The 26,276-nt window shown below is 45.2% G+C and overlaps 1 protein-coding gene across 1 annotated transcript in view; it reads left to right on the forward strand.

The window, feature by feature from the left end:
• The window catches only part of METTL16 (methyltransferase 16, RNA N6-adenosine), an 80,228-nt gene that overhangs the window by 14,959 nt on the left and 38,993 nt on the right, over positions 1 to 26,276 (forward strand). The window contains exons 4-6 of the mRNA XM_066599630.1: positions 8,227 to 8,367; positions 22,942 to 23,057; positions 25,538 to 25,680. Coding sequence (XP_066455727.1) covers positions 8,227 to 8,367; positions 22,942 to 23,057; positions 25,538 to 25,680 — 400 coding nt within the window. The remainder of the gene's footprint in view (positions 1 to 8,226; positions 8,368 to 22,941; positions 23,058 to 25,537; positions 25,681 to 26,276) is intronic.

Raw genomic sequence — 26,276 nt, forward strand, 5'->3', positions numbered from 1 at the left:
AGGAAAGATAGTTCAGGAATTATGTTCTGGCCGGAATACGGCGGCTGCCATAGAGTCCTATGGGAGCCTATGGCAGCTGCCGGAGAAGTGTGTCTGCTAAACTCCCACCCCTTTCCCTCCTCCTATGCGCCCCCTGCCGGCTGTTTGCAATGGGAGGGGACGGGACGGGAGTTAGGAGAAGTAAACGGTGTCAGGTTTATTTGGCAAGGTGGCCCGAAGAAGGAAATAAAGTAGCTAACCTGTCTAGTAAGTGGCAACAAAATTCTGCCCCATTTTTGCTAAATTCAGATATACATTGTTCAGCTCTATTGATTATCCTCCCGGAGTATTTTTCAATTGATGATCCAAAACACGGGGTAGTTTTATCAATTAAGGATGTGCTTTTAGTAAACGTCTTGCATCTTGTAATCATCTCTTGTTAAAAATTGTGAAAATGCGGCAACGATGCCCCAGCAATGGAGATTAACTTTTAACTCTGTGGCTTTGATTAGCGCTGCAGCAGGTGAGCAGCCAAGCAGGGCTATCCTCAGCCGCAGACAGCCTCTCCTTGTACAGCGCTCAGGACCAGGCAACACAGGATTAATCTATAGAAACACTTAGTTCTATGCGGCGCGCGGGCTTCATTCAGTCTGTCAGTCATGTGTAATTACACCGAAAATAGTTGAATTATAAACCCCTTGAACACAAGTGGGCTGATAATTGATTTTTTTTATATGCATGCCTTAAGCATACTAATAATTAATTGTACAGGCAACAGTTTGCATAGATTTAGTACTGACACAATAACTGCTTGGATGTGAATATATTTTATTATATATAACCACTTTTTACAGGATTTTTGAAGGTTATTAGGTGTCAGGCCGGTTGCACATTTGGTTCGGAACCTCCAGGCGGAGGATCCGTTTCAGGAGCGTCTGTGAATACCAGAAGAAAAAGCGCTACATGCCGCGCTTTTTCTTCTGTCCAAAAATTGGGCTGAAAGTGAGCGGACCCCATTATAGTCATTGGGGTCCATCCGACACAGTTTGGTTCCATCCAGAGACTGAACCATTCAGTCGCAGGGATTCCCCTTTCCTTTACCCTGAACGGAGCAGGAAAGCAGAAACCCGAGCGCAGATGTGAAACCACCCTTAGTTATTTAGTTTGCTGCTATAGTTCCACCAAATCAATAGAAGAACTTGTTCAGACTAAGGCCGTACTCACACCAGCATGTCTGATTTCAGTGCTTCGAAAAACGGACCAATTTTAATGCGCGTATGACCATGTAACATCTGTATGTGTTGCGTGTGTCCCCCTTTTTTTTTTTTTTACATCCATGTGTGTCATCTGTTTTTTTTTTTTTAAACGGAGTGCTCACAAAAATCATCTGTGTGTGCTCCGGTGTTTGGCGCACCCATTTTCTTGAAAAAGTCATCTGAGAATTTGGACCAGAATATAACATGTTGTGTTTTTTTTTTTTTTTACAGTCGCTGTAAAACGCACACATCTGTATAGTCCCATTGTCTGTAAAGGCTTTGTGCAGTCATTTACAAATACGGTCAGTGCTCTGTCCTGAAAATCACTTGCATGTAGAAGTCCTAATGATGATCCAATGCTAGTGAGCACTATAGAAACTTCCTGTAATTGCTAAAGGCCCATTTAGACACAATGATTCTCGCTCAAAGTTTGCTCAAAGCCGCCTTTTGAGCGAGAATCGTTGGGTCAAAATGCACGGACATTGTGCAGTTTTCGGGCACAATTTTTTCCTCGCACAATTCTAGTTTTCTTGAATTGAACAATGAACTCTTATCAGCGGTGCAGCCTATTATCACAGTCGGCAGCGCTGATAAGATTCTTTCAGCTTGTGTCCCACTGGTAGTTCACAGCAGGACAGGAGCTGTATTCATGGGGAACAATACAGCTGTCTGCTTATGCAAAACAGCTGTATTGTTCGCTGAGCGATAGCCCTCTCCGCCTGCATAGCTCTTAAGTAGCTTCTTTTCTACTATAGACTATGCAAAGATGATCGCTCAAAACTGTCACTGAAACTGGCATTTGAGCGATCATCTGTTAGTGTAAATAGGGTCTAAGTCTTTATGCTATTCTTTCACAGCTATTTTCTTACTTGATATCTGAATAGACACCACAATTGTAGAGTTTATAAAGCATCAAACAGGAAATTTAGTTCTATAAACATAAAAAATTCTGTCCGGGGTCAGTAGGGGAGTATTGCCTGCAGTCGTTCTCCAATCCGTGAGTTTCTGGCCCTGTTTTTACCCTTCCAAGATGGCTGCAGCAATTTTTTAACTACTGAATGCACCTTGTGCCCTGCTCTCTGATTGGCCATGTGAGCAGCACTGCCCAATCAGAGAACAGGTATAGTGTATTGACAGTCTTACACTACCAATGCACTGTGGAGATTAGGTAGTCTGAAGATTACGTTGGCCATCTTGGATGCCTGACAAGAGAACCTGGAATCGGCAGATTGGAGAGACCCTAAGGAAGGACAACTGCAGGTAATATACCCTCCTCTGGCCCTGGGACAGAATTTTGTCCTGAAATCGGAGGGTCGCTTTAAATATTTCTGTCATTGGTGTCTGTTTAGATAGACTGCGAACAATTGCTGGAACTGAAGGACTGGATCTGTTGGAAAGCGAGGTGCCCCTTAGATGTCGGTCAGCTTCGGGGTTCATGCATGCTTCATTATTCTGGTCTTGTTGCTATTTCTATGAATGAAGTTGATGGACATTTCAGTCCCCTCTTTTTCTTAATTGGGATCACTATCAACGTCTATTGGCGCCATGCCAGAGCGTCTCACCCCTTCCTGCTGGCGATCTGTGGTGGTCTTGGCTCATGGCTCTTGTGACATGTGTCAGAAGACATGATGGTTGAGGCGGCACATGTCCGCTAACGGAGCTGCACTGTAGTTAAGCTTTATGTTTAATGTTTCTGCAAATTAGGAATTGAAATGTGGACTTTGCTTCATCTTTCTCAAGGAGCCGCCCTAATCATACAGAGCCGTATTAACTAATGAGATCTCTTCCTGGGCCTTCCAAGGACGTATCTGCTGCTGCTTTTCGCTTCCCATAGACTCGTTTATTATTATTTTCAGCCCAAACTCCCTGCTGTCTATTGATTTTTTTCTCCCTCATTAATTGTGGGAACATCATTTTATTTTCTGAGAGTTAATACATTTCATTACTTATTACGTTCGGCAATATAAGTTTTGTTTTTTCTTGTCCAAAAAGTTTTAACGAAGTTACATATTAATCAGATGTTAAATTAGTAAATGTGTTGATTAAGAGAGAGTTAGCGGAGCCGGGTTATCTGTAGCACAGTCAGCGTGAAGGCAGATTAATGGAGCGTAGTGAGCAGCTTTTCTCCATGCTGTTTCCTTCTTTCTAGAAGGGAAATCCTGGAAGGTCGTCTCTTCCTTTGTCTGTATGTCTTCTGAAAAATGACACTGCTGTAACGGCTATAGCTCCGTAGTCCGTGTTAAACTTCCAGTTTGAACGGTATTTTTTCAATTCCCTTTTCTGCTGCAGAATATGATGAAGGTGCAAATGTTATCAAAGCAAATACCCAATATATTGTCTTCAGAATTCTGAAGGTTCTATCAATATGACCGAATAAAAATAATGTAACCACTTTTATATTTAATAGTTCATATTTGCTTACTGTGCTAATTATACTATATCAGGTTTTTCTGCTTTGAAAGATGTTTTGCTTCTTCCATTTTATTTTTGTTACATTTTTGGAGGGTGCAAGTATGGCGCCCCTCATGGACGACACAAACAAAACAAGGCGTAATTTAAATCCTCAAAGGATCAATTTAGATAATGTGTCATAATTCGAGATGACCGAGTATACTGGCTAAGGCACATTACTCGAGCGAGTAGTGCCTTAGCCGAGTATCTCCCCGCTCGTCTCTAAAGATTCAGGGGCCGGCGTCGGTGACAGGTGAGTTGCGGTGGGGAGAGAGGGAGAGATCTCCCCGCTCTCCCCCACCGCTCCCCGCCCCCCGCCGGCCCCCCGAATCTTTAGAGACGAGCGGGGAGATACTCGGCTAAGGCACTACTCGCTCGAGTAATGTGCCTTAGTGAGTATACTCACTCATCTCTAATCATAATACCAAAACGTAGTTAACACAAATTTTAAGCAGGGCAATCGCTCGAATAGGGGTAACCCCACGTCAGGAATCCAGGGGGCCTAATCTGTCCCTGGATGGAAGGCAGAGAAGAAGGTTAAATACAGAAGGAAAGGACTATAGGATAACACTGTTTAAGCTACAGGTAAATAACCACATGTACCTAGCTGATAGGAAACTGTGACTTCACCACCTCAGGGAGGACAATAACTGGCGCCCATGTAGAGGCGGACCTGGGACCAATCCACTGCAATTATGGCTGATTGGCAGGCTAGGGAACACACCTCCTTGTCAGCCAATCAGTCCATACACCACAGGAGATGTTGTAGCAGTTGTGAAGAAGGGCACCTTATACACTGAGCCCACTAAGGGATTTCTGACAGATGACGCCAATGGGGCCTTCTGCAGTGGCAGGTAGAAGACAATCATCGAACCCAGCACCGATTGACAGCGCGCATGCTGCAAAGATGTCAGTACATGGGACAGTTGGCATTGCGCAAAAATTTTTATAAAATTTTCCTTGTGTTTTTATAAATAAATATGTCCACATATGCATTTAAAACCTCCGTGAGTCTTTCGTCGACCTTTCCAGTATTTTTTATGATAATGACAGTCTGCAGTGCTAATCCTACCGTCAGAAATGCCTGACATACCATTACCCAGTCTCGGGCAATGAATGGCATAATATTGTTGCCAATATGCCACATATCTCTACCGTTATTCCATACATATTTTCACAATTATTGTAAGAGTACCCCCCTTGCTACAGCGTAAAATGTAACGCTCATACCGGTACACACACACCATTTTTTGCTTTGGAACTGCAGCATGCCCATATGTTATTGAGCTTAATTGTGTTAACAATTAGTGAGACATATTTAATCAACTTCTAATATCCAGATGTGTATATTAGGTTGTATAGTTTCCATTATTTCAGACATGGATATGAAATTAGGTACCAGTAGAGCTTTTTATGCTGCTTGGAAGACAATATTTCAATTTTGGCCCTCAGAGGAAGTACCAACAGGATCTTTGTGGTTTTCTCAACTTCTAATTACTATTAAAATTTACACTTTGTTTTATTTCTCCTTAACCCATTAGTGACCACCCATATGTGCTTTCACGCCATGGGACATGTCACACCTAGCCCAGAGCAGGATGATGTCACCGGGGGGCCGCGATATCCATGTGTATGTAAAGTTAAAAAAAAGTTTGAAAAAAAACATTAAAGTTTCTTCTACCCTCATGGATCGTATCCATGAAGTTAGATGAAATTACTTACCTACGTTCTCCTGGATTTGTCTCCCAATGGGATCTTTATCTATGGACCTTTCTCCAGCTTCTGCACATGTGCCCCTCGACAAAATGGCGGACGCATGTGCAGAAGTTGTGAATTGCCTGGGAAATTTAAAATCTCCCTTTTCCTGGCTACCCCCCGACGGGGGGCTGCTGTATGCGTTCCCTGGTCACGTGATTGCCGTTATCAAACGGATAACGGCAATCATGTAAAGGTTAAAAAAAAGAAAAACAGTTAAAGGGGTTGTCCCGCGAAACAAAGTGGGGGTATACACTTCTGTATGGCCATATTAATGCACTTTGTAATATACATCGTGCATTAAATATGAGCCAAACAGAAGTTATTCACTTACCTGTTCCGTTGCTAGCGTCCTCGTCTCCATGGTGCCGTCTAATTTTCAGCGTCTAATCGCCCGATTAGACGCGCTTGCGCAGTCCGGTCTTCTTCTTTTCTAAATGGGGCCGCTCGTGCCGGAGAGCGGCTCCTCGTAGCTCCGCCCCGTCACGTGCCGATTCCAGCCAATCAGGAGGCTGGAATCGGCAATGGACCGCACAGAAGACCTGCGGTCCACCGAGGGTGAAGATCCCGGCGGCCATCTTCACAAGGTAAGTAAGAAGTCACCGGAGCGCGGGGATTCAGGTAAGCACTATCCGGTTTTTTTGTTTTAATCCCTGCATCGGGTTTGTCTCGCGCCGAACGGGGGGGCTATTGAAAAAAAAAAAAAACGTTTCGGCGCGGGACAACCCCTTTAAAGATCCACTTACCTAAACCCTCTGGCGTTGCCCACGCTGGGATCTTTATCCACGGTCCTTCCCTGGCTTCTGCACATGTGCCCATCAGCAAAATGGTGGCCGCCAGCGAAGAAGTGAAGGAGGGCCTGAGAAATTTAAAATCCAAAGGTACCCGAGGGCCCAGAGCAAAAACCGGGGGCCGTGGTGAACCATTAGCAAATTGTATAAAAGGGTAGCGATCTACCTTAGGCCAGTCTCACAGGACTGGATGCGTTTCATCCGCGGTAATTCGCAGATCAATCAAATGCACTGGATTACACAATTCTGCTCACATTAGCCATTCGGAATTACTTAAAACAGAACGCAGCATGTTTTTTTTATACATTGCGTATGGGCTGCAGGTATCCACGTCATCGCTAAGCGTTCGTAGTTAACCCTAAGGGAGGGATTATTTTTAGAGAGTCAATTTTTTTTTCTGTACGAGTGTGCAACAAGGCCTGGAATTTATTCAGTTATGCCCTGAAATCCAATGGGTGGTCCCTCCATCATAGGCCAAGCCATGTGTCCTATAAGTAAATAGGGGCTACAATGGGGGTATTGCCAAACACAAAAGAACCAGTGCTATAAAATTTGGGGTGCGTCGCTCCAATTTTCTCTGCTTGAAACTCAGAAACTGTTATGATAGTGACATTAATGAAAAACATTTAATTTTATTTATTTTTCACATATAATTTATAATAATTTTTGCAAAAAACTGTGGGGTCAGAATGATCAGTATACGCCTAGATGAATTCGTTAAGGGGGTCGAGTTTTCAGAATGTGGTCAATTGTGGGGGTTCTCTATCGTTTTGGCAGCTTGATGGCTCTATAAGTGAGCGATGGGGCCTGGAATTTATTCAGTTCTGCCCTGAAAACCAGTGGGTGTTCCGTCCATTATGGGCTTAGCCATGTGTCCTGTAAGCAGATTGGGGCCACAATGCGTATGTTTCTAAACACAGGACAAACAGGGGTATCCATTTTGGGGTGCAAGTCTTCATTCATTTGTGCTGTACAAAAAAAAATTTTAATGACACAATTGCCAAAAAAATCATTTTTTCTTTCTGGTTTGCTTAGCTTTATTCAAAAACTATGAGGTCAAAATATTGATTTGACAAAATATTGATTGTGACGAAAGTCGGCATTGTGCTTCGTCAGAATGGCAATTAGTCAAATTATTTAGATTGATTGCCTAGCCGTACTCTAAGGCTTGGGGGGGTCACATGGGACGGAATTCCAGCACCGAAAACCCGCAGCTTCAAAACCAACGGTCATCGGCATTCCGCTGCGACTCTCTCTCCCCATAGAGAGGATAGTGGCCGCTGCGGAAACGACAAAAGAATTGACAATTCCGTATTTGCTTCAGAACTGAATTCCTCGCTGCATGTCAGTGTTTTTTTTTTCCCTCTTTCCTTCTTATTCGTGCTGCTCTCCTTTTTTATTTCCTGACCTACTTCTAGATTCCTTGTTAATTTTTGAAAACCCTGGGGCGGTTCCAGGGGCTGGGGTATAAGCCACCCCAATGCTTTCATTTTACGGAATGGTTAGTATTCTTTACACTTCTCCTATTTGATATTCTATGCCAGTGCTGGTATTTATGTCCTTTGCTTGATGATCATGATATAATTGTTTTAATATTATGTCTATTGTCCCCCACCACCCCTCCCTAGTTCCCTCTTGTTCCGTCTCAGTTCTTAAATGAAATAAGGAATTTGAATATAAAATAAAGAATAAGATGGGTAGACCCAGCATCGAAATTGAAGGGTTAAACAGCTCTTCTTATTTATAACCCGTTCTAAGTAAAGCTAGTTTTTGAATCCTTGGATTTTGGTTCCAGATCTACCTGCATATTCCCAATGTATACGCAAAATTGGTATGAATGTAGTTTTGTTGTTTTCTGACTTTTATAGCTTTATGGTTCTTGTTCTTTTGTCTTTTGTTAAAACTTCAAAGTCTTTTTTTTTTTTTCATTGATATTTTTATATTCACTCAGTAGGTCCACACAAATAGAATGTGAAATGTTCTGTTGTCCACAGGTACCGGAGCATCCTGCATATATCCATTACTAGGGGCCACTCTGAACGGCTGGTATTTCCTTGCGACGGAAGTGGATGACATCTGTTATAATTATGCCAAGAAAAATGTTGAGCAGAATCACTTGGCAGATCTCATTAAAGGTATTTATCACTCACTCTAGATTGTCACCATCTTGACTACAGTTCAACAATGACTTAGTTGTTTGTGTGTTCTTTGCCAAAAAATGCATTTTATCCTAATTTTTAAAGGCTATAAGGGACTAGCTTAAAGGGGTGGTCTCGCGAAACCAAGTGGGGTTATACACTTCCGTATGGCCATATTAATGCACTTTGTAATATACATCGTGCATTAAATATGAGCCATACAGAAGTTATTCCACTTACCTGCTCCGTTGCTAGCGTCCTCGTCTCCATGGTTCCGTCTAAATTCGCTGGCAGCTTGCTTTTTTAGACGCGCTTGCGCAGTCCGGTCTTCTCCTTTCAGCACGAGCCGCTTCAGTGTGCTCCCCGCTACAGCTCTTCTGCGCATGCGCAGACGAGCTGTCACTGCTCGGGAGCGCGCTGAAGCGGCCATTCTGCACCATCCTCTGTTAGAGGAAGGTGCAGAAACTGGAGCTGCCCAGCGGAGAAGACCAGCCCAGCCCAGCCCAGCCCAGCAGCCCCGAGAAGCCTCCCAGGTAAGTGATGGGTCGGGGGGGGGGGGGGGGGGGGCTGTCGCTGCGCCGGGGGGGGCTGCCGCTGCGCCGGGGGAGGCTGCCGCTGCGCCGGGGGAGCTAGCGCTAGGCCGGGGGGGCTGTCGCTGCGATGGGGGGGGCTGTCGCTAGGCCGGGGGGGGCTGCCGCTGCGCCGGGGGAGCTAGCGCTAGGCCGGGGGGGCTGTCGCTGCGATGGGGGGGGCTGTCGCTAGGCCGGGGGGGCTGTCGCTAGGCCGGGGGAGCTAGCGCTAGGCCGGGGGGGCTGTCGCTGCGATGGGGGGGGCTGTCGCTAGGCCGGGGGGGGCTGCCGCTGCGCCGGGGGAGCTAGCGCTAGGCCGGGGGGGCTGTCGCTGCGATGGGGGGGGCTGTCGCTAGGCCGGGGGGGCTGTCGCTAGGCCGGGGGAGCTAGCGCTAGGCCGGGGGGGCTGTCGCTGCGATGGGGGGGGCTGTCGCTAGGCCGGGGGGGGCTGCCGCTGCGCCGGGGGAGCTAGCGCTAGGCCGGGGGGGCTGTCGCTGCGATGGGGGGGGCTGTCGCTAGGCCGGGGGGGCTGTCGCTAGGCCGGGGGAGCTAGCGCTAGGCCGGGGGGGCTGTCGCTGCGATGGGGGGGGCTGTCGCTAGGCCGGGGGGGCTGTCGCTAGGCCGGGGGAGCTAGCGCTAGGCCGGGGGGGCTGTCGCTGCGCCGGGGGAGCTAGCGCTAGGCCGGGGGGGCTGTCGCTGCGATGGGGGGGGCTGTCGCTGCGCCGGGGGAACTAGCGCTGGGGAGCCGGGGGCTAGCGCCGGTTACCTGCTGTCTGGTCGGCGGCTGCGGGGCGTCTGGTCGGCGGCTGCGATGCGTCCGGTTGCCATGGAGACACAGCTGGCGGCGTCTCGGGAGCGCGCACGTCGGGCTGCAGCGAGCGACTGGGAAAGAACCGGCGGCCATCTTGAGGAAACTTTTATAACTTGCTGAAACGCTGGAACGGTAAGTACGAACCAGCTAGAAATGTCATTTACAGGGGGGCTTAGTAATGTATGTTTAATGGGGGGGACTGGGCAAAAAAAAAAATTAACTGCTTCCTCGAGACATCTCCTTTAAGTTTTTAACAGAGCAAATACAATATGCAGTGCTTGGTGTTTCTTTTAGGCCTCCTTCACACGAGCGACATGGCATCACCATGATATCATAGTGCTAAAAAGTCGCACGACGTTGTAGCACCACATGCGAGGATTTTCGGGAGGGGTGGAGGGTTTGAAATATAAGCCCTACCTGGAAAATATGCCCTAGCTGCAGGGGAAAAATTTTTTTTAAAGGATACGTAACCTTAGAAGCGCTGTTTGGGGTTCTGACGCAGCTTCTTCTCGGTCCCCGGCAATCATCTTTTTGATTTCTTCTGGCTGAGGATTGAAAAATCCCTGCCCCCTGGAAGCGCTTGCTGTGATTGGCTGAGGCTTAGCCAATCGAAGCCAGCGCTCAATGAATGGCTGTGATTGGTTCAGCAAGCACTGGCTGTGATTGGCTAAGCGTCAGCCAATCACAGCCAGTGCTTCCAGGAGGTGGGGATTTTTTTAATCCCCGGCCAAAAGAGATGAAGCGAAACAGTGCCGGGACTGGGGGAGGGGGGGGGGGGGAGCTGCTTAGGTGATGTATATTGTTCTTTTTATTTTTTTCTGCAGCTAGGGCTTAGGTCAGGGCTTTGACAGTAGGATTTCCTACTGTCAAAGTTGCACAGCACGAAAAGCGCGTTTTCATGCGATGCAACAGAGAGGAAAGCTCCATAGGGGAAACACGGGCTACAAAATCTCACGAGTCATAGGCATATCACCGGACCTGCGAGGTTTTTTGTGTCGGGATGTCGCATGCTACAAAACATCGCATGTGTGAATTAACTCATAGGAAAGCATGGGCTTCACATACATGCGATTTGTAGCAATGCTACAAAATTGACGACTTTGTCGCCCGTGTGAACGAGGCCTTAAAGTTTGGAAGTTTAAAAGTTTGAACCCACTTTAATAATTATATGGGCACTTGTAATCGGTGTTGCTCCTTTTTAAAAAAGGTGTACTTAACAAAATATATTTGTAAAAGAAAAGGAGCTTAGTTAGCAGCAGGGTTTAATGGCATGAGATGCATGCTAGATCACTTGACACGTGCAGTTCACATGACCGATGCGAAATGTGATCCTTTTCACATAGCGCATGTGTATTGAACTGGCACATGACTTATGTTAATGCTGTTGCCAAAAGTCAACAGCATTAACATGTACCAAGTTAAATGTGGCAAATTTCATACCTGCCAAAGATCTGTTATAGCCAAAGCATTGCATCGCATCCGTATAAGGCCTCATGTCCACGGCTGTAGCAGTAAAACGCTCCGTGATGCGCCAAAAAATAGAGCATGCTGCGCTGTATTTCTCGTGCGGAACTACACGCAGTGTCTACAGTGTCTACTAGTGGGTTTGGCCAAGAGAACCGCCAATGGACTTATAAGTAGAGATGAGCGAGTATACTCGCTAAGGCACATTACTCGAGCGAGTAGTGCCTTAGCCGAGTATCTCCCCGCTCGTCTCTAAAGATTCGGGGGCCGGCGCGGGTGACAGGTGAGTTGCGGCGGGGAGTGGGGGGGGGGGGAGAGGGAGAGAGAGAGAGAGAGAGAGATATCTCCCCTCTGTTCCTCTTCACTCTTCCCCGCCCCCCGACTCTTTAGAGACGAGCGGGGAGATACTCGGCTAAGGCACTACTCACTCGAGTAATGTGGCTTAGCAAGTATACTCGCTCATCTCTAATTGTAAGTCCATTGGCGGTTCTCTTGGCCAAACCCACTAGAAATAAGGTGGTAGTAATGGTCCTGTGGCTCAGCAGTTAGCACTAGGTTCAGATCTGACCAAGGTCAACATCTGCATGCTTCTGCTTCCTCCTTCCTTCCGCCTTGCAGCACTGGGGTCCTAAGTTCAAATTTAACCATGGACATCATCTGCATGGAGTTTGTATTTTCTCCAAAAACATACTAATAGGCGAATATGGATTGTGAGCCCCAATGGAAATATCAAATGATGTAAAGCACTGTATATTATATTGCTATATAAATGTAATTATTCTGAAACACAAGCAGAACATATAAACTCCATACAGATGTTATCCTTAGTCAGATTTGAAACTAGGACCCTAGTAGTCAATGACCTGTACTATACTAATATTCTACAACTGGCATGCTCCTTGAGAGGAGATAAGCACTCACTATCCAACAAATTCTAGTACTCTCTTTAGCAATACCCCCAATCTTAAACAGATTATACCAGAATGATAAATTAGCCCCTATCTACCTCTGAGATCCTCAGTAATCCAGAGAACTGGGGTCCTGTGTCCCCCACCCTCCCACAGCAGTGAGGAGAAGACTGAATGAAGCGATAGTCAGGTAAGCACGCTGGCATGTCCATTCACTTTCATTGGGACTCTGAAGATAGCTGAGGGGCAAGAACTTGGATATTTCCATCAGCCCCATTGAAATGAATGAAGTAGAGGCTGTACATGCTTGGCCAGTGCTCCATTAATTCTGACTTCACTGCAGGAGTAGAAGTGACCCCTACAGTGATATGAAGATAGGGACACGACACCCCAGTTCTCTAGATCGGTGAGGGTCTCTATGTATAAGGTATAACTTGTAATCCTGGAACAATCTCTTTAACCCATTAAAGATGCAGCCTTTTTTAGTTGTTTTTTTTTTATCCTCCCCACATTAAAAAAGATAATTCTTTTATATATTCATCAACGTAGCCGTGTAAAGGCTTGTTTTTTGCAGGATGAGTTTTATTTTTCAATTGTACTATTTAATTAATGCACCATATAATGTACTGAAAAACGTTTAGAAAATTTCTAAGTGGAGTGAAAAGGGATTAAAATGCAATTCCGCCATCTTTGAGGAAGTCTTGTTTCTATGGCTTACATACTACAGCAAAAAAGAGGTGATAATTTTATTCTATGGGTCAGTACGATTACAGTGATACCAAGTTGATATAGTTTTTTTCTGCTTTTTAAATACATCTTTGGAAAAAACTAAAATTATTTCCTGTAGCCGTCTTCTTGCAGCCATAAGTTGTTTAGTTTTCCATTGACATAATTAAGTGGGAGCTCATTTTTGCAGGACTGTAGTGTCTTTTGGTACCATTTTAGAGTACATACAACATTTTTGATAGCTTTTTATTAATTTTGTTTCTTGAAGACTGGGTGACCAGAAAAATTCTGACGTGAATTTTAATTATTATATTTTTTAACAACGTTCATCATTTGGTATAAATAATGCGTTTCTTTGATAGATCGGACTTCTACAGAAGCAGCAATACCAAATATGTTTCTGGGTTTCTTTAATTTTTTTACTTTTATTACCGTTTTATTTTTTTTTAATAATTAAAAGTTTTACTCATTTCTACAGTTTATTTTTTGGTACCCCATAAGGGACTTGAACTTGCTATGGTTTGATAGCATCTGCAGTATAATGTAATACCATGGTATTACATAATACCGTGATCTGACAGGCAGTCTATCAAGCCACACCACAGGTCTTGCTTCATAGCAATCTGCAGTGAAAACCAGGGAAAGGGGAGCGTTTGGGACAACTTAACTCTGATTGGGGCATTTAATTCCGCTGTCAGAATTGACGGCAGCATTTAAAGTGTTAGCAGATGTGATCAGCATGAAGACAGCAGACACCCGCACCATACAAACCCCGAACCTCCATGATGTAACATAACCCATTTTCAAATATCCTGATAGGCTCTTCTAAAATAATACAAATTGCCCTCCGCTCAGGACCCCTCTCCGTCTATGAGAGTGGCTATAAAGTCATCTTGTCTGTGGAGAACACAACATGTCCCTACGTTGCATGGACAGGTCAGAGATTTCGGTAGTTATCTCGTAATACTTCATTTGGCCTGCGGGGGTGCTGCGTGGAAATGGAACTGCTGCTTTTAAGTTTCCCCACATTCTACAGCTGATTGCTGGCGGTCCACCTTATAGTCAGTAAAGAGACTTGTTGGAGGGCATCTTCTAATGAAAAGAGGTTTGTCCACAGCAGATGACTCTTTTAAGGATCTTCTCCATGTGTTTCTACTATTTTGCATTTTAATATTGTGCATCAAAGCAGGACAGAAACTGAGCAACACAGAAAGACCTTGTGGGTTGTATGAGGTCCCGAAACGGCGGGTTGTTCATGTGTGCTTCAGATATACAAAGCTACAAATATACTATATATATTTTTTCTTTTTATGTTAATAAGAGTCATAATTAAAGTAGAATTATAAGGGTGCCTGCGTGTCGCCATGGAAACCAGAATAAAAACCTCCATTGTTTATAAGTGTGGCTGCATTCGGAGAACTGCAAAACTGTTCACAATGGAATAAAAGGTTTATATTACAAACTTACCGCTGCTTTTTTGTATTTTTTCCAGTAAAAGAGCTTATTAAAAAAAATGATAAAAAGCTCTTTAAAGTTCTTTTCGTAGTCAAATCTGAAAAAGTGCTGATTTTTTTTTTCCAGGTATGTTTTGCATTTTTATGTGAAGAAAAAAAAAACCACTACAGTATGCCATTTACATAGGCCAACATTGGCAGAAGAATAGGTCATACTGAAAAGTTCAGATGCTTTCCATTCAGCTCTTTCATAAGACACAAACTTTCCAAATTAGCTGTTGATCTGTTTGTGTGAATTCACACACAATAGACTCGCGGAAGACATCTCTCAGACTGAAAATCAGTTTCTGACATATGAATGGGGTTGTTTCTACAGCAAGCACACGGTTTTCTACAGACCTCATTTAGATAAATGGGACAATTGTTGACATTTTGAAGTCCTCTTTAACCCCTTAATGATGTGGCCTAGTTATGTACTTAAAGAGGTTCTGTCACTAAAGAAGAAAAATTCTATACTTATCTATTCCTCCCCCGTCAGTCTATTTACCAGATCTTCATCTCCCCCATCTTCTTCTGTCTCCTGCCGTCTGGAAGGTCACTTCACCTTGAGTTGCCTGATTCTTCTCCTTCCTGCGAGGTTACGTACATTGGTTGGCAGTCTTCTGCCTGCCAACCAATGTACGTTTTGTCACAGTTCACAGGCCAGCATGAGGGCTGCTTATCTTCTTCAGAGATTGCTCATGCGAGCTGACTCTGAAATAGATTACAATGCCTTCCTAGGCAGTGAAGCTACAGCACAAGGATGTGACCTTCACTGACCCGGCGGCAAGGAATTTGAGGAATGCAGTCTTCATAACAAGCTGGGCCCAGCGTACAGTGAGGTGACCCGGGTCACTGCAAAAGCTGAGCTAGGAGATGATGTGCTAAGGAAACTGACAGGGAAGAAATAGGTAAGTGTAGATTTTTTTTTTTTTTTTTTAAAGGACAAAACCCCTTTAAGGACATGATGATTTGGGGGGATTTTCATCTCCACTTTTCAAAAGCCATAACTTTTTTTCTTTTTCACTTCCCATCGACGTATGTGGTGTAACAGGGCAAGAGGAATAGTCTGGAGTGGAAGGTATGTGTCACAGAGGTTATTAGCCTCTGTGAGGTAGTCCGGTCCTCTTCCACTCCAGGCCAGATCTTACCACCTGTCCAGCCTGCCATTTAAGGAGACAGGTGGAAGGTAGAAGGAGGTGTGTGTCTAGGAGATACAGGCTACAGTTGCTTGGTGTGAGTTCCACTGTGAACAAAGAGAGGCGCTGTGGACGAGGCGCTACCTGATTGCAGCAGGAGCCCTGGAGGGGATACGCCTGCCCTTGGACTAGAGCCACAGAGAGTGAGGGCATAAGGACCAGCGGCGCTCTGGACATCCACAGGTCTGTGCACCTCTAAGGACTTGTATGGTTTCCTCAGCTGAGGAGTTTACCTGCGTTACCTCCGGACTGAGTAGGGTTAAATCTGAACAGAGACTTTTTGTTGCTATCATTTACCATTTATCTGGAGACCCAATTATTTATGTTCCTGTTAAAGACTGTGTAAATAAACCTAAATAAAAGTGACGGTTTGGAGTGCTGTTTAACCCCCGCGGTGCTACAAGTGGTGGAGGATGCGCTGGCATTAAGAGACTCCCCGAGGGAAAAAAACGAACTGTTTCCATAGCTCTGGAGGAGTTAATAAAACAGCTCAAGGCACTGAGAGTAGTAGACTCCCCGAAGAAAAAAACAAACTGTTGCCATAGCCATGGAGGAGTTAATCAAACAGCTAGTAGTAACTAGCACACAGCAGCAAGAAACAAATCAATTGCTGATTCGTCAGATGGCAATGCTAATGGAGACTAAAAGAAAAGAGGAGAAGTCATCCACTAGCATGGATGTGTTAAAAACTGTAAGGGGGTCGTTACAAAAAATGACCCCGGAGGATGATGTGGAAGCTTACCTGGCCATCTTTGAAAGGGTGGCAGTGAGGGAAAAAACTGCCACCAGAACAATGGGCGGAAGTTATAGCCCCATATCTCACTGGGGAGCCGCAAAAGGCATATTATGACTTGCCCCAACAGGATGACGGGGAATATAATAAGCTAAAAACTTAGATTTTGCCTCGCCTGGGAGTGAGCATGGCAGTCCGGGCACAGCGAGTCCATCACTGGAAGTATGGCCAAGACAAACCTTCCAGGTCACAAATGTTTGATCTCTTGCACCTAGCCCAAAAATGGCTACAGCCGTAAACCTCCTCGCCTACACAAATAGTAGAGAAGGTTGTGATGGACCGGTTTATACAGACTCTGCCCAGGACTATCCAACGATGGGTGGCCCAGGGAAATCCCGAGAGTATCGACAACCTGGTGGGCGTGGGCTTGGTCGAACGGTATGTTGCAGCGGAAGAGACAGCAGCGGCTGTGAGGCCTCCTGGTCGTCCTGCAGATGCTCGGAGAGAGCGCCAAATCCATTTCAGAAAGGAAGCAAAGGAACCAGAGAGGTTTGGAGCCCGTACAAAGAAACCCGGTCAACCCCGTTACGTGCTGGGAGTGCCAACGTCCTGGGCATATCGCCGCTCATTGTCCAGCTCGGGTTGAACCCATGGAATGCTCCTATAGCCGGGACTGTTCTTTGGTGGCACATTCTACCTGCGCTACAGGGGTGGACAGAGACACCCAGCCACAGATGTGTCAAGTGACAGTGAATGGTGTGGAAGTGTCGGCCTTGCTGGACTCAGGGAGCATGATTTCATTGCTGGACTCAGCCATCGCCACTGGACTGGACCCCGGGGCAGATTGGGGGTGGTCTGTATACACGGTGACACTAAAGAATACCCGGCTGCCCAGGTGACCATAGGCACAATATGCGGAACCTATGTACACCAGGTGGGGGTGGTTAACAAATTACTCTACCCACTGATAATTGGGAGGGACTTCCCATTGTTTTGGGAACTGTGGGCGGAGGTGCCGCGGCCTTGCGGAGCCGGCGCGTCGAGCACCACGGGAGGTGTTCAGCATCAGCATAACGAATTTCCCTTTTGGAGGACTGACTGATTCTGAGGAACCCACTCCGGAACCCCAGGTACCTGACCTTGAGGTGAACAGGGATCATTTTGGGACTTAACAGCTTAATGATCTGACTTAAAGGAATGCACGAGAAAATATCTCTATGATTAATGGTGTACCCCAAGAGGCAGGGGGTGAGGTGCGATTTCCTCATTTTGAATTGATTAATGAATTGTTATATCGGGTAACGAAAGTAAATAATGAAGTGATAAAACAACTTCTGATACCTTGTGGATATAGGCGTATGGTCCTTGACCTAGCCCATACTCACATACTGGGCGGTCATTTAGGGGCAGAAAAAACACAGGAACGCATTCTACAGAGGTTTTTCTGGCCGGGGTGCCATAAAGAAATAGAGGATTTCTGTAGTTCCTGCCCTCAGTGCCAGATATCTGCTCCTATCTCGCACTTCAGAAGCCCGTTGGTACCATTACCAATAATAGAAATACCATTTGAGCGAATCGCAATGGATTTGGTGGGACCCCTGGTGAAGTCAGCCAGAGGTCACCAGTATATCCTTGTAATCGTGGACTACGCCACCAGGTATCCAAAAGCAATACCTCTGAGGAACACTTCCTCTAAATGTATAGGTAAAGAATTGTTCCAGATGTTCACTCGGGTGGGGCTTCCCAAGGAGATCCTAACAGACCAGGAGACCCCATTCATGTCGAAGGTGATGAGGGAACTGTGCAAGTTGCTGCGGATTAAGCAATTGCGCACCTCCGTCTACCACCCCCAGACAGATGGGTTGGTGGAAAGGTTCAATAAAACGTTAAAAAATATGCTAAAGAAGGTGGTAGAAAAGGATGGTCGAGATTGGGACTGTTTGCTTCCGTACTTATTATTTTCCATTCGAGAGGTACCACAGGCCTTCACGGGGTTCTCTCCTTTTGAGCTATTGTACGCACGACAACCCCTTGGATTACTGGATATAGCAAAAGAGACATGGGAGAGCGAAGCCACCCCACATAAGAGTGTCATTGAACATGTGGCCCAAATGCAGGAGAGACTTGCCAAGATAATGCCATTAGTAAAACAGCTCCTCCAAGCGCAGGAAAGGCAGGCTAATGTCTACAATCGGACAGCCAGAGTCAGACAGTTTAACCCAGGGGATCGGGTGCTGGTGCTAGTCCCCACCGTAGAAAGTAAATTTCTTGCCAAGTGGCAGGGACCATACGAGGTGGTGGAAAAAGTAGGGACGATCAATTATAAAGTCCTCCAACCAGGTAGGAGAAAGCCCATCCAAATTTACCATGTAAATTTGTTAAAACCCTGGAAGGAGTGGGATTCACTGGGTTCTCCCTACTTGGTCACAGAGCCGGAGGGTAATATCCAGGACGTGATTATAGCAGAAACCCTGTCGAAATCCCAGAGACAAGAAAGCAAAGAATTTTTGTAGAGGAATAGGGATCTGTTTACCGACCGACCCGGTCACGCTAGGGTCCTGGAACATGAGATCCGGACAGACCCTAACGTAAGGGTCAATATAAAACCCTATAGAATCCCTGAAGCCCGCAGGGAAGTAGTGTCCCAGGAGGTAAAAAGGATGCTGGAAATGGGGGTCATTGAGGAATCCACAAGTGGATGGTCAAGCCCCATAGTCTTAGTGCCGAAACCGTCAGGGGAATGGTGCTTTTGCAATGATTACCGGAAGCTTAATGAAGTTTCCGAATCTGATTCGTACCCAATGCCCCGGGTTGACGAGCTGATTGGCAGACTCGGCTCAACCCGATATATGACTACACTGGACCTCACAAAAGGGTACTGGCAGATTCCCCTGTCAGCCGACGCAAAAGAAAAGATGGCTTTTTCTACCCCAGAAGGGTGTTTCCAGTATGTGACCATGCCTTTTGGACTAAAAGGAGCCCCCGCAACATTCCAGAGGGTGATGGACAAAATCCTAGCTCCCCATAAGAAGTACGCAGCCGCGTATTTAGACGACATCATAATATTTAGCCGGGACTGGGAAAGCCACCTCAGCAAGGTTCAGGCAATATTAGACTCCCTCAGGAGGGTGGGGTTCACGATAAATCCAAAAAAATGTGCAGTGGGAATGGAAGAGGTCAAATACCTGGGCTACATAGTGGGTAGGGGGCTAGTTAAACCCCAAATTAATAAAGTAAAAGCCATTCAGGACTGGCCACGACCCCTAACAAAAAAACAGGTGCGGCCGTTTTTAGGTATAGTGGGCTATTACCGATGCTTCGTCCCAAATTTTGCCACGATTGCAGCACCGCTGACAGAGCTTACCAAGGGGAACAGGTCGGTAATGGCGCAGTGGACACCAGAAGCGGAACATGCGTTTAAACAGCTAAAACGTGTATTGTGTCCACAGCCCATATTGATAGCTGCCGACTTTTCAAAAGAGTTCATAGTCCAGACGGACGCGTCGGAAGTAGGGCTGGGGGCCGTATTGTCCCAAGAGATTAACGGAGAAGAGCATCCCGTGCTGTTCTTAAGCAGGAAAATGTCCCCTTATGAAAAAAAATTACGCCATAGTTGAGAAGGAAGGGTTAGTAAAATGGGCATTAGACTCCCTAAGGTACTACCTCCTGGGCAGGAAATTTAAACTTATCTCAGACCATGCTCCCTTGAAGTGGATGTATAAAAATAAAGGGAATAATGCCAGGGTGACAAGATGGTTCTTAACATTACAAGATTTTGATTTTGAGGTGGAACATAGGCCGGGAAAATTACATGGTAATGCAGATGCCCTGTCTAGGATTTATTGTGCAGTTTCAGTTGGTGCCCAGCCGGATGGCTTGGGGCAGAGGGGGGAGGTATGTAACAGGGTAAGAGGAATGGTCTGGAGTGGAAGGTATGTGTCACAGAGGTTATTAGCCTCTGTGAGGTAGTCTGGTCCTCTTCCACTCCAGGCCAGATCTTACCACCTGTCCAGCCTGCCATTTAAGGAGACAGGTGGAAGGTAGAAGGAGGTGTGTGTCTGGGAGATACAGGCTACAGTTGCTTGGTGTGAGTTCCACTGTGAACCAAGAGAGGCGCTGTGGACGAGGCGCTACCTGATTGCAGCAGGACCCCTGGAGGGGATACGCCTGCCCTTGGACTAGAGCCACAGAGAGTGAGGGCATAAGGACCAGTGGCGCTCTGGACATCCACAGGTCTGTGCACCTCTAAGGACTTGTATGGTTTCCTCAGCTGAGGAGTTTACCTGCGTTACCTCCGGACTGAGGAGGGTTAAATCTGAACAGAGACTTTTTGTTGTTGCTATCATTTACTATTTATCTGGAGACCCAGTTACTTTATGTTCCTGTTAAAGACTGTGTAAATAAACCTAAAGAAAAGAAAAGTGACAGTTTGGAGTGCTCTTTAACCCCCGCGGTGCTACAGTGGGCCTGTTCATTGCATGATGAGTTGTAGTTTCAAAAGCTTCGTTTTTGGAGGGGAAAGTGAAAATGCAGATTAATTCTGCCACCATTTTTTTTTTTTTTTTGCAGCATTGTTAGCATTGTATAATTAACATGGTAACTTTTTTTCTGTGGGTTGGTAGAATTATGCCGATACCAAAATTATGTGTCATGTTTTTATTAGGGTTTTCCACTTTTTATTTTTTTAACTCTGTTTTATTGAAATATTTGTCAAAACCTAGTGAAATTAACAAGTGCAAAATTGTACAAAAATCAAAATACAAGATTACTATTTCAGAACATATAAATTGAGTCCCACAGACCAATACATATGGGTAATTTGTCAGGTAGTAAAACAAGTGTCAACGCCACCTCCAACCACTGAAGTAGCAGGTATTAGAGATGCCAAACCTTTTTTGAGATATCAGATACGAATCATAACAAGCCCCCCCACACTGTACCAAATTCTTCAGGGCACTTTCTATTAAAGTATACAATCTTTTCATTCATTAGGGTTGTGTTTACCATGTTTTTCCACTGAGTAAGGCTGGCTGCACACGACTGGGTCGGATTCCAGATGTAACCCTGTGAGTACCTGGGATTTCTTTTTGTGTGCAAGCGGCCTTCTGTACTGCGGATGATCCGGCTTGCTCACCGTTGGACATGTGCAGTACAAATTTTTATTTGTTTTTTAAACCCCTGCTTTTCCCGCATCATCACCTAGCGATGACGCAGAATCCACAACTTTTCCTCAATGTCAATTGCGGAAGGGCAGCTGATCCGATGGCTTTCATTGACTTCATTGGAAGCCTTCCGCGCAAAAATGGAGCATACTGAGATTTTTTTCCCCTCAAACGGAAAATCACAACTAATTTCTGCTTGTGTGCAGGAAAAAGCGCTTTTCCATAGCATGCTATGGAAAGTAGTTGCTGCGGAACCCAGAGGTGGACTCACGCTCTTGATTCCGCAGTGCATATCCGGTCGTGTGCATCCGGCCTAACAGAAGGCGTTTTGGGTGCCATCCATTTGAGGACTATCGCTTTGTGAGCCAAAAAGAGGGAGCTCCTTATAAAAGTTTTTAGGTGGTGCGTCCAGATTTCATCCCCACGGGTGCCCAAAAGGCATACCTCAGGAGTGCCTGGTATCTGCATGCCCAGCACCTCTGACAGCACTTCCAACACCCTCTCCCAATAAGCTGCCACTATATGAGATGCATAAAGTCTGCCTTTTGTTCAGAGCACCAATGGCACCCTGCATGTGACAAGTGACCCATATGAAAGAATCGAATTGGGGTGAGATAACACTGATGAAAGATATACAATTGGACCATTTTATTATTAGCAGCAGGAGAAACAGAGATTTGATTCCATGACCGCCTGAATATCATCTCCAGTAAGGTGAGGGGGGATCTGTTGCCTCCTATCAATGATCCCCAAGGGTGTTAATGTTATACAAGTATTTGTGAGGTGGGCATACAATATTGAGAGAAGTCCTCTAAGACCCTGATGTCTTAACAGCAACTTTAGCCTTAGGGGTTTCTGTTTATACAGGCCGCAAAGAGTTTGTAAATTTCGAATATGCAATAAATGATGCTCAGCATTAGGAAACTCCTCATTATCCATGATTTAATGTATCCTGTCTAGCCAGATAACCTGGTATGGCTGTTCTTGCTGATCCCCGCCATTGCAACAGGATGCTGTCTGTCTTTGACAGCTGACTCCCACTGTGGATGGCGCACGCTCAGCTCTTGAACCCATACCATCCATACACCGATAATGTACGGCATTCTACAGGAATTCTTCCTCACCCATAATGTACATGTATGTCATGGGGCAGGAAGGAGTTAAAGGGATTGTGCCAAGATATACAATTATTCCCTGCCCTGTGGATATAGGACAACTTGTTGGCACAACCTTTAAATGCCCATGCACCTTCAACAGCTATTTCTCCTGACTTCTCCAAACACATGATTGTTCAGCCGAGCATTCATTTGTTTCCAATTGGCAGAGGGAGATAAGCCAATTGGAAGTTAAGCCAAGGAGAATAAAAGGATCGGGCATTGAAATTTTAGAGGCAATGGATGATTCTGCACTCTGATCTTCCATCATGGGTCATCATCTGCTATACACACGTCTCCAGTGAGACGGTCCAGTTTGTTTCACCTTAATGCTTGCTTTTATGTCTTTTAGTGGTTAAAGTCCCACAGAAAACCCTTCTGATGGACGCATTGAAAGAGGAGTCCGGCATCATCTACGATTTCTGCATGTGCAATCCTCCTTTTTTTGCCAATCAGCTGGAAGCTCAGGTATAGCATCAGATCAATCTCTAATAATGGGACTTTCTCAGCTGACTATGTTAGGATGTAATCGCTATGTTTTGTCTATCGCTTGACTTGCTACAAGGCTTCGTCGGCTCTTTACCTGGATCACAGCATACTCCAAAGTAATCTATCACTGACATCATTTTCTAATGCGTCTGTAATTATTTTTTTTAATTTTCAAGAGGATAATTATCACATGCAGATATTCTGCTGTATTGTAGAGTATGTGTCCAGCAGGCAAACACAGGGAATTGTTTAGCGCAGAATTAAGTCAAGATCTAACTAATCCAATCTGTCTCATTTGTATCTGTTGCGTAAAGCATATCTCCTGTACAAGCTGACAACTGTGGTGGCTGTGCGGCACAGGATGCTCCGTGCTGGCTTACTCTTCCTGAGGTTTCCAAGGCAGCTCTCATTAAAGGAAATTAGTTTGTACTTTGAACTTCCCTGAAATAGTCTTCATAGCTGGAACGTCCACAGATTACACAGAATGGGGAATTCAGCAAAGAAAATGCAGCAGAAAAGTGGCATCATGCCCATTTGATTAAACGTGGCATGTACCATATTTATGACCCCATCTTTAATGCCTTTTTGTTACATGTATGACAGGTTAAAAGGGGGGGGGCAACATTAATTTGGCTAGCAGGCACATTCACTTCTAGTAGTACGTTGCATCCCCTCCGCTTGCAGAACCATAGCGGTGTGTTGTGGTATATGTCCTGCAGGGATATTGATCCATGTAGATGGCTTATTGCATTTCCCGCTAATCAGATAGAGGTATTGACTTGCTCTGAAGAGTTGTGACAAGAACGGTTCATGGATTCATGCTACTTACACCAAATTCTGACCCTCCCATCAGCATTGTTCAACAGGGATCTGGAGTCATCTGACCTGGCGATGTTTTGCGCTGCTCAATGATCCACGTGTTGCGCTCTTTTGCCCACTGGAGTCTATTTCAGTTTCTCTTAGCGGTGCTCCAGTTGGTCATCTGCTGTTCTAGCCCATTCCAGTTATGAGGAGCGACAAGTTGTGCATTCCGACACATTAGCACCATAGTTGTATTCGGCTGCCATTTCTTGTATTCAGACGCTTGTTCATGGGAACAATTGTTGGCGTTCTTCTCTGCCCCCTTTTGTTGACGAGCCGATTATGTCCATGAGATCCCCTTTTGCTGGATGTTTTTCATTGATCACACCATTCTTGGTATAGTCTCATCCCTGTTGCACAAGAAAACCTCAGAAGGTTGCCAGTTTTTTAAATATTAGCCCTGGCGACCATGCCTTTTTCACTCAGATCACTCAATTTTCCCATACTAATGTAGATTCACACCAAAAGTGATCTACAATAAGCCGTTCAGCGTATTTACATATATAGTAAGCTTTTAGATCGCTGCTCTGAACGAAGATTCAGGGGGCAATTCCAGCAGATTTAAAGGGGTTGTCTGCATATACCTTGTTAAGATGAATGGAACAGAAAGGGTTCATAAAGCGATTATCACTCAAAATTCGTCCAAACAATGGCTTTTAAGTGGTAGCCATTGTGTGTAAATGTGCGCGCCCATCGTGCACTTAGGGTAGACACCCGCCTGCGATTTTTTTTTGTTTTTTTTTTCTCCCCCCTGCGATCCGACAGCGATGATTATGAAACCAATGATTTTCAATGGTTTCATACTCATTTGCGATGTTTCAGTAGAGCTTGGCATCGCAGAGAAGAAATCTGCAATATCGCTCAGTGTTTTCGATGGGGCCAGCGGCAGCAGCGCTAGCCCCATTGAAAACATAGGGAGTATATCGCGGACAGTGTTTTCACTCGCTCTCACAGCGCAAGAAAAAAAAAAACACTAGTGGGTGTCCACACTTAACGTGCACTCTTCGTTCATCATTGACTTCGAGTCAGCATAAAATCCTGGTCCTTGATAAGACGGGTGGCATGCTGTGTTCTCCGTGGGCAGCGTTGATAGCATTGTATGCAGCTGGCAGCCCATGGCAGAACAAACCACATGTATTTAGAGAACAGACCGCCCGCTGGTCTCTAAATACATGCAAATGAAGCTAGTTAGCTACTAATGGGCTGGTTAGTGTCAGTTTCTGACGAATTTTGAGCGATCATCTTTGCATGTAAATGGGGCTTTAGTTAGAGAGCCAGATCGGTCAAGCATCAATACATTTGCACTAAACATTAAAATGCAATTACCTTAGTGATTGGGTAGTATTTAGAACAATACACCATCAGGTTTTCTATTGGTCATCAATATACTATCCTAATGGACACAATTTGCTACTTCTCACTATGTCATGTTAAAACTCTGCAGAATAACTTACTGCCTTGGATAGACTTGGGAGGCTACGATCTTCTGATTTATAACCTTCTGCCTTCATTTCACATTTCTTTTAAAGATAAGTAATGGCTAGCTATACGATCAGTCTTGCTCTTAGTAAAATTGAAATGCTCATCTACCTTCATAGGGAGTGAACTCTAGAAACCCGCGACGGCCTCCCCCAAGTTCTGTGAATACTGGGGGCATTACAGAGATCATGGCGGAGGGGGGAGAGTTGGAGTTTGTTAAAAGAATCATCCATGACAGTCTCCAGCTGAAGAAGAGATTAAGGTGAGTCATTTTATTTTTTAGAAGAAACACCCACATGTAATATAATAGAACCAAATGGCAAAAGGCCTAGAGCATTGCATTCTCCGTTAGGTCATTATAGCCCATCCATATTGTTAGAGCAGGGTATAACCATCGGTATTGTACTAAGGCAAGTGATGGATCCGAATAGTAGAGTACTCGGTGCTGTACAAGTTTCTTTGCTTTGCTGTTAGATGGCCATAAACGCTCTTAGACTCGGTCTGTGTACGGGGAGATTTTGAGTATGATCTTGTCTAAGACGTCTGTCCAGCATAAGGGTATGTGCTCACGTGGCGGAAACCTTCTGCCATACAATTTACTGCAACAACGCAGCAAAATCTGCAAGTGTTAGGTTATTTTCACGTGTAGCGGAAATATGGCGGATTTTCTGTTGCAGGATTGGCTGCAGAAAATCCACAGCATTTTATAGTAATGTGTGTGAGATTTCAAGAAATGCCATCCACACACTGCAGAACAAACTGCAGTGTAAATTAACCCGCGGTCTGGATTGCACCCGCAGCACATCAATGTATGTTGCAGATTTTTGGCACAGAATTCACCTCTTAGAATGATGGGAT

The sequence above is a fragment of the Eleutherodactylus coqui genome, chromosome 4 (assembly GCF_035609145.1).
Source record: "Eleutherodactylus coqui strain aEleCoq1 chromosome 4, aEleCoq1.hap1, whole genome shotgun sequence".
In the NCBI taxonomy this organism is placed as follows: domain Eukaryota; kingdom Metazoa; phylum Chordata; class Amphibia; order Anura; family Eleutherodactylidae; genus Eleutherodactylus; species Eleutherodactylus coqui.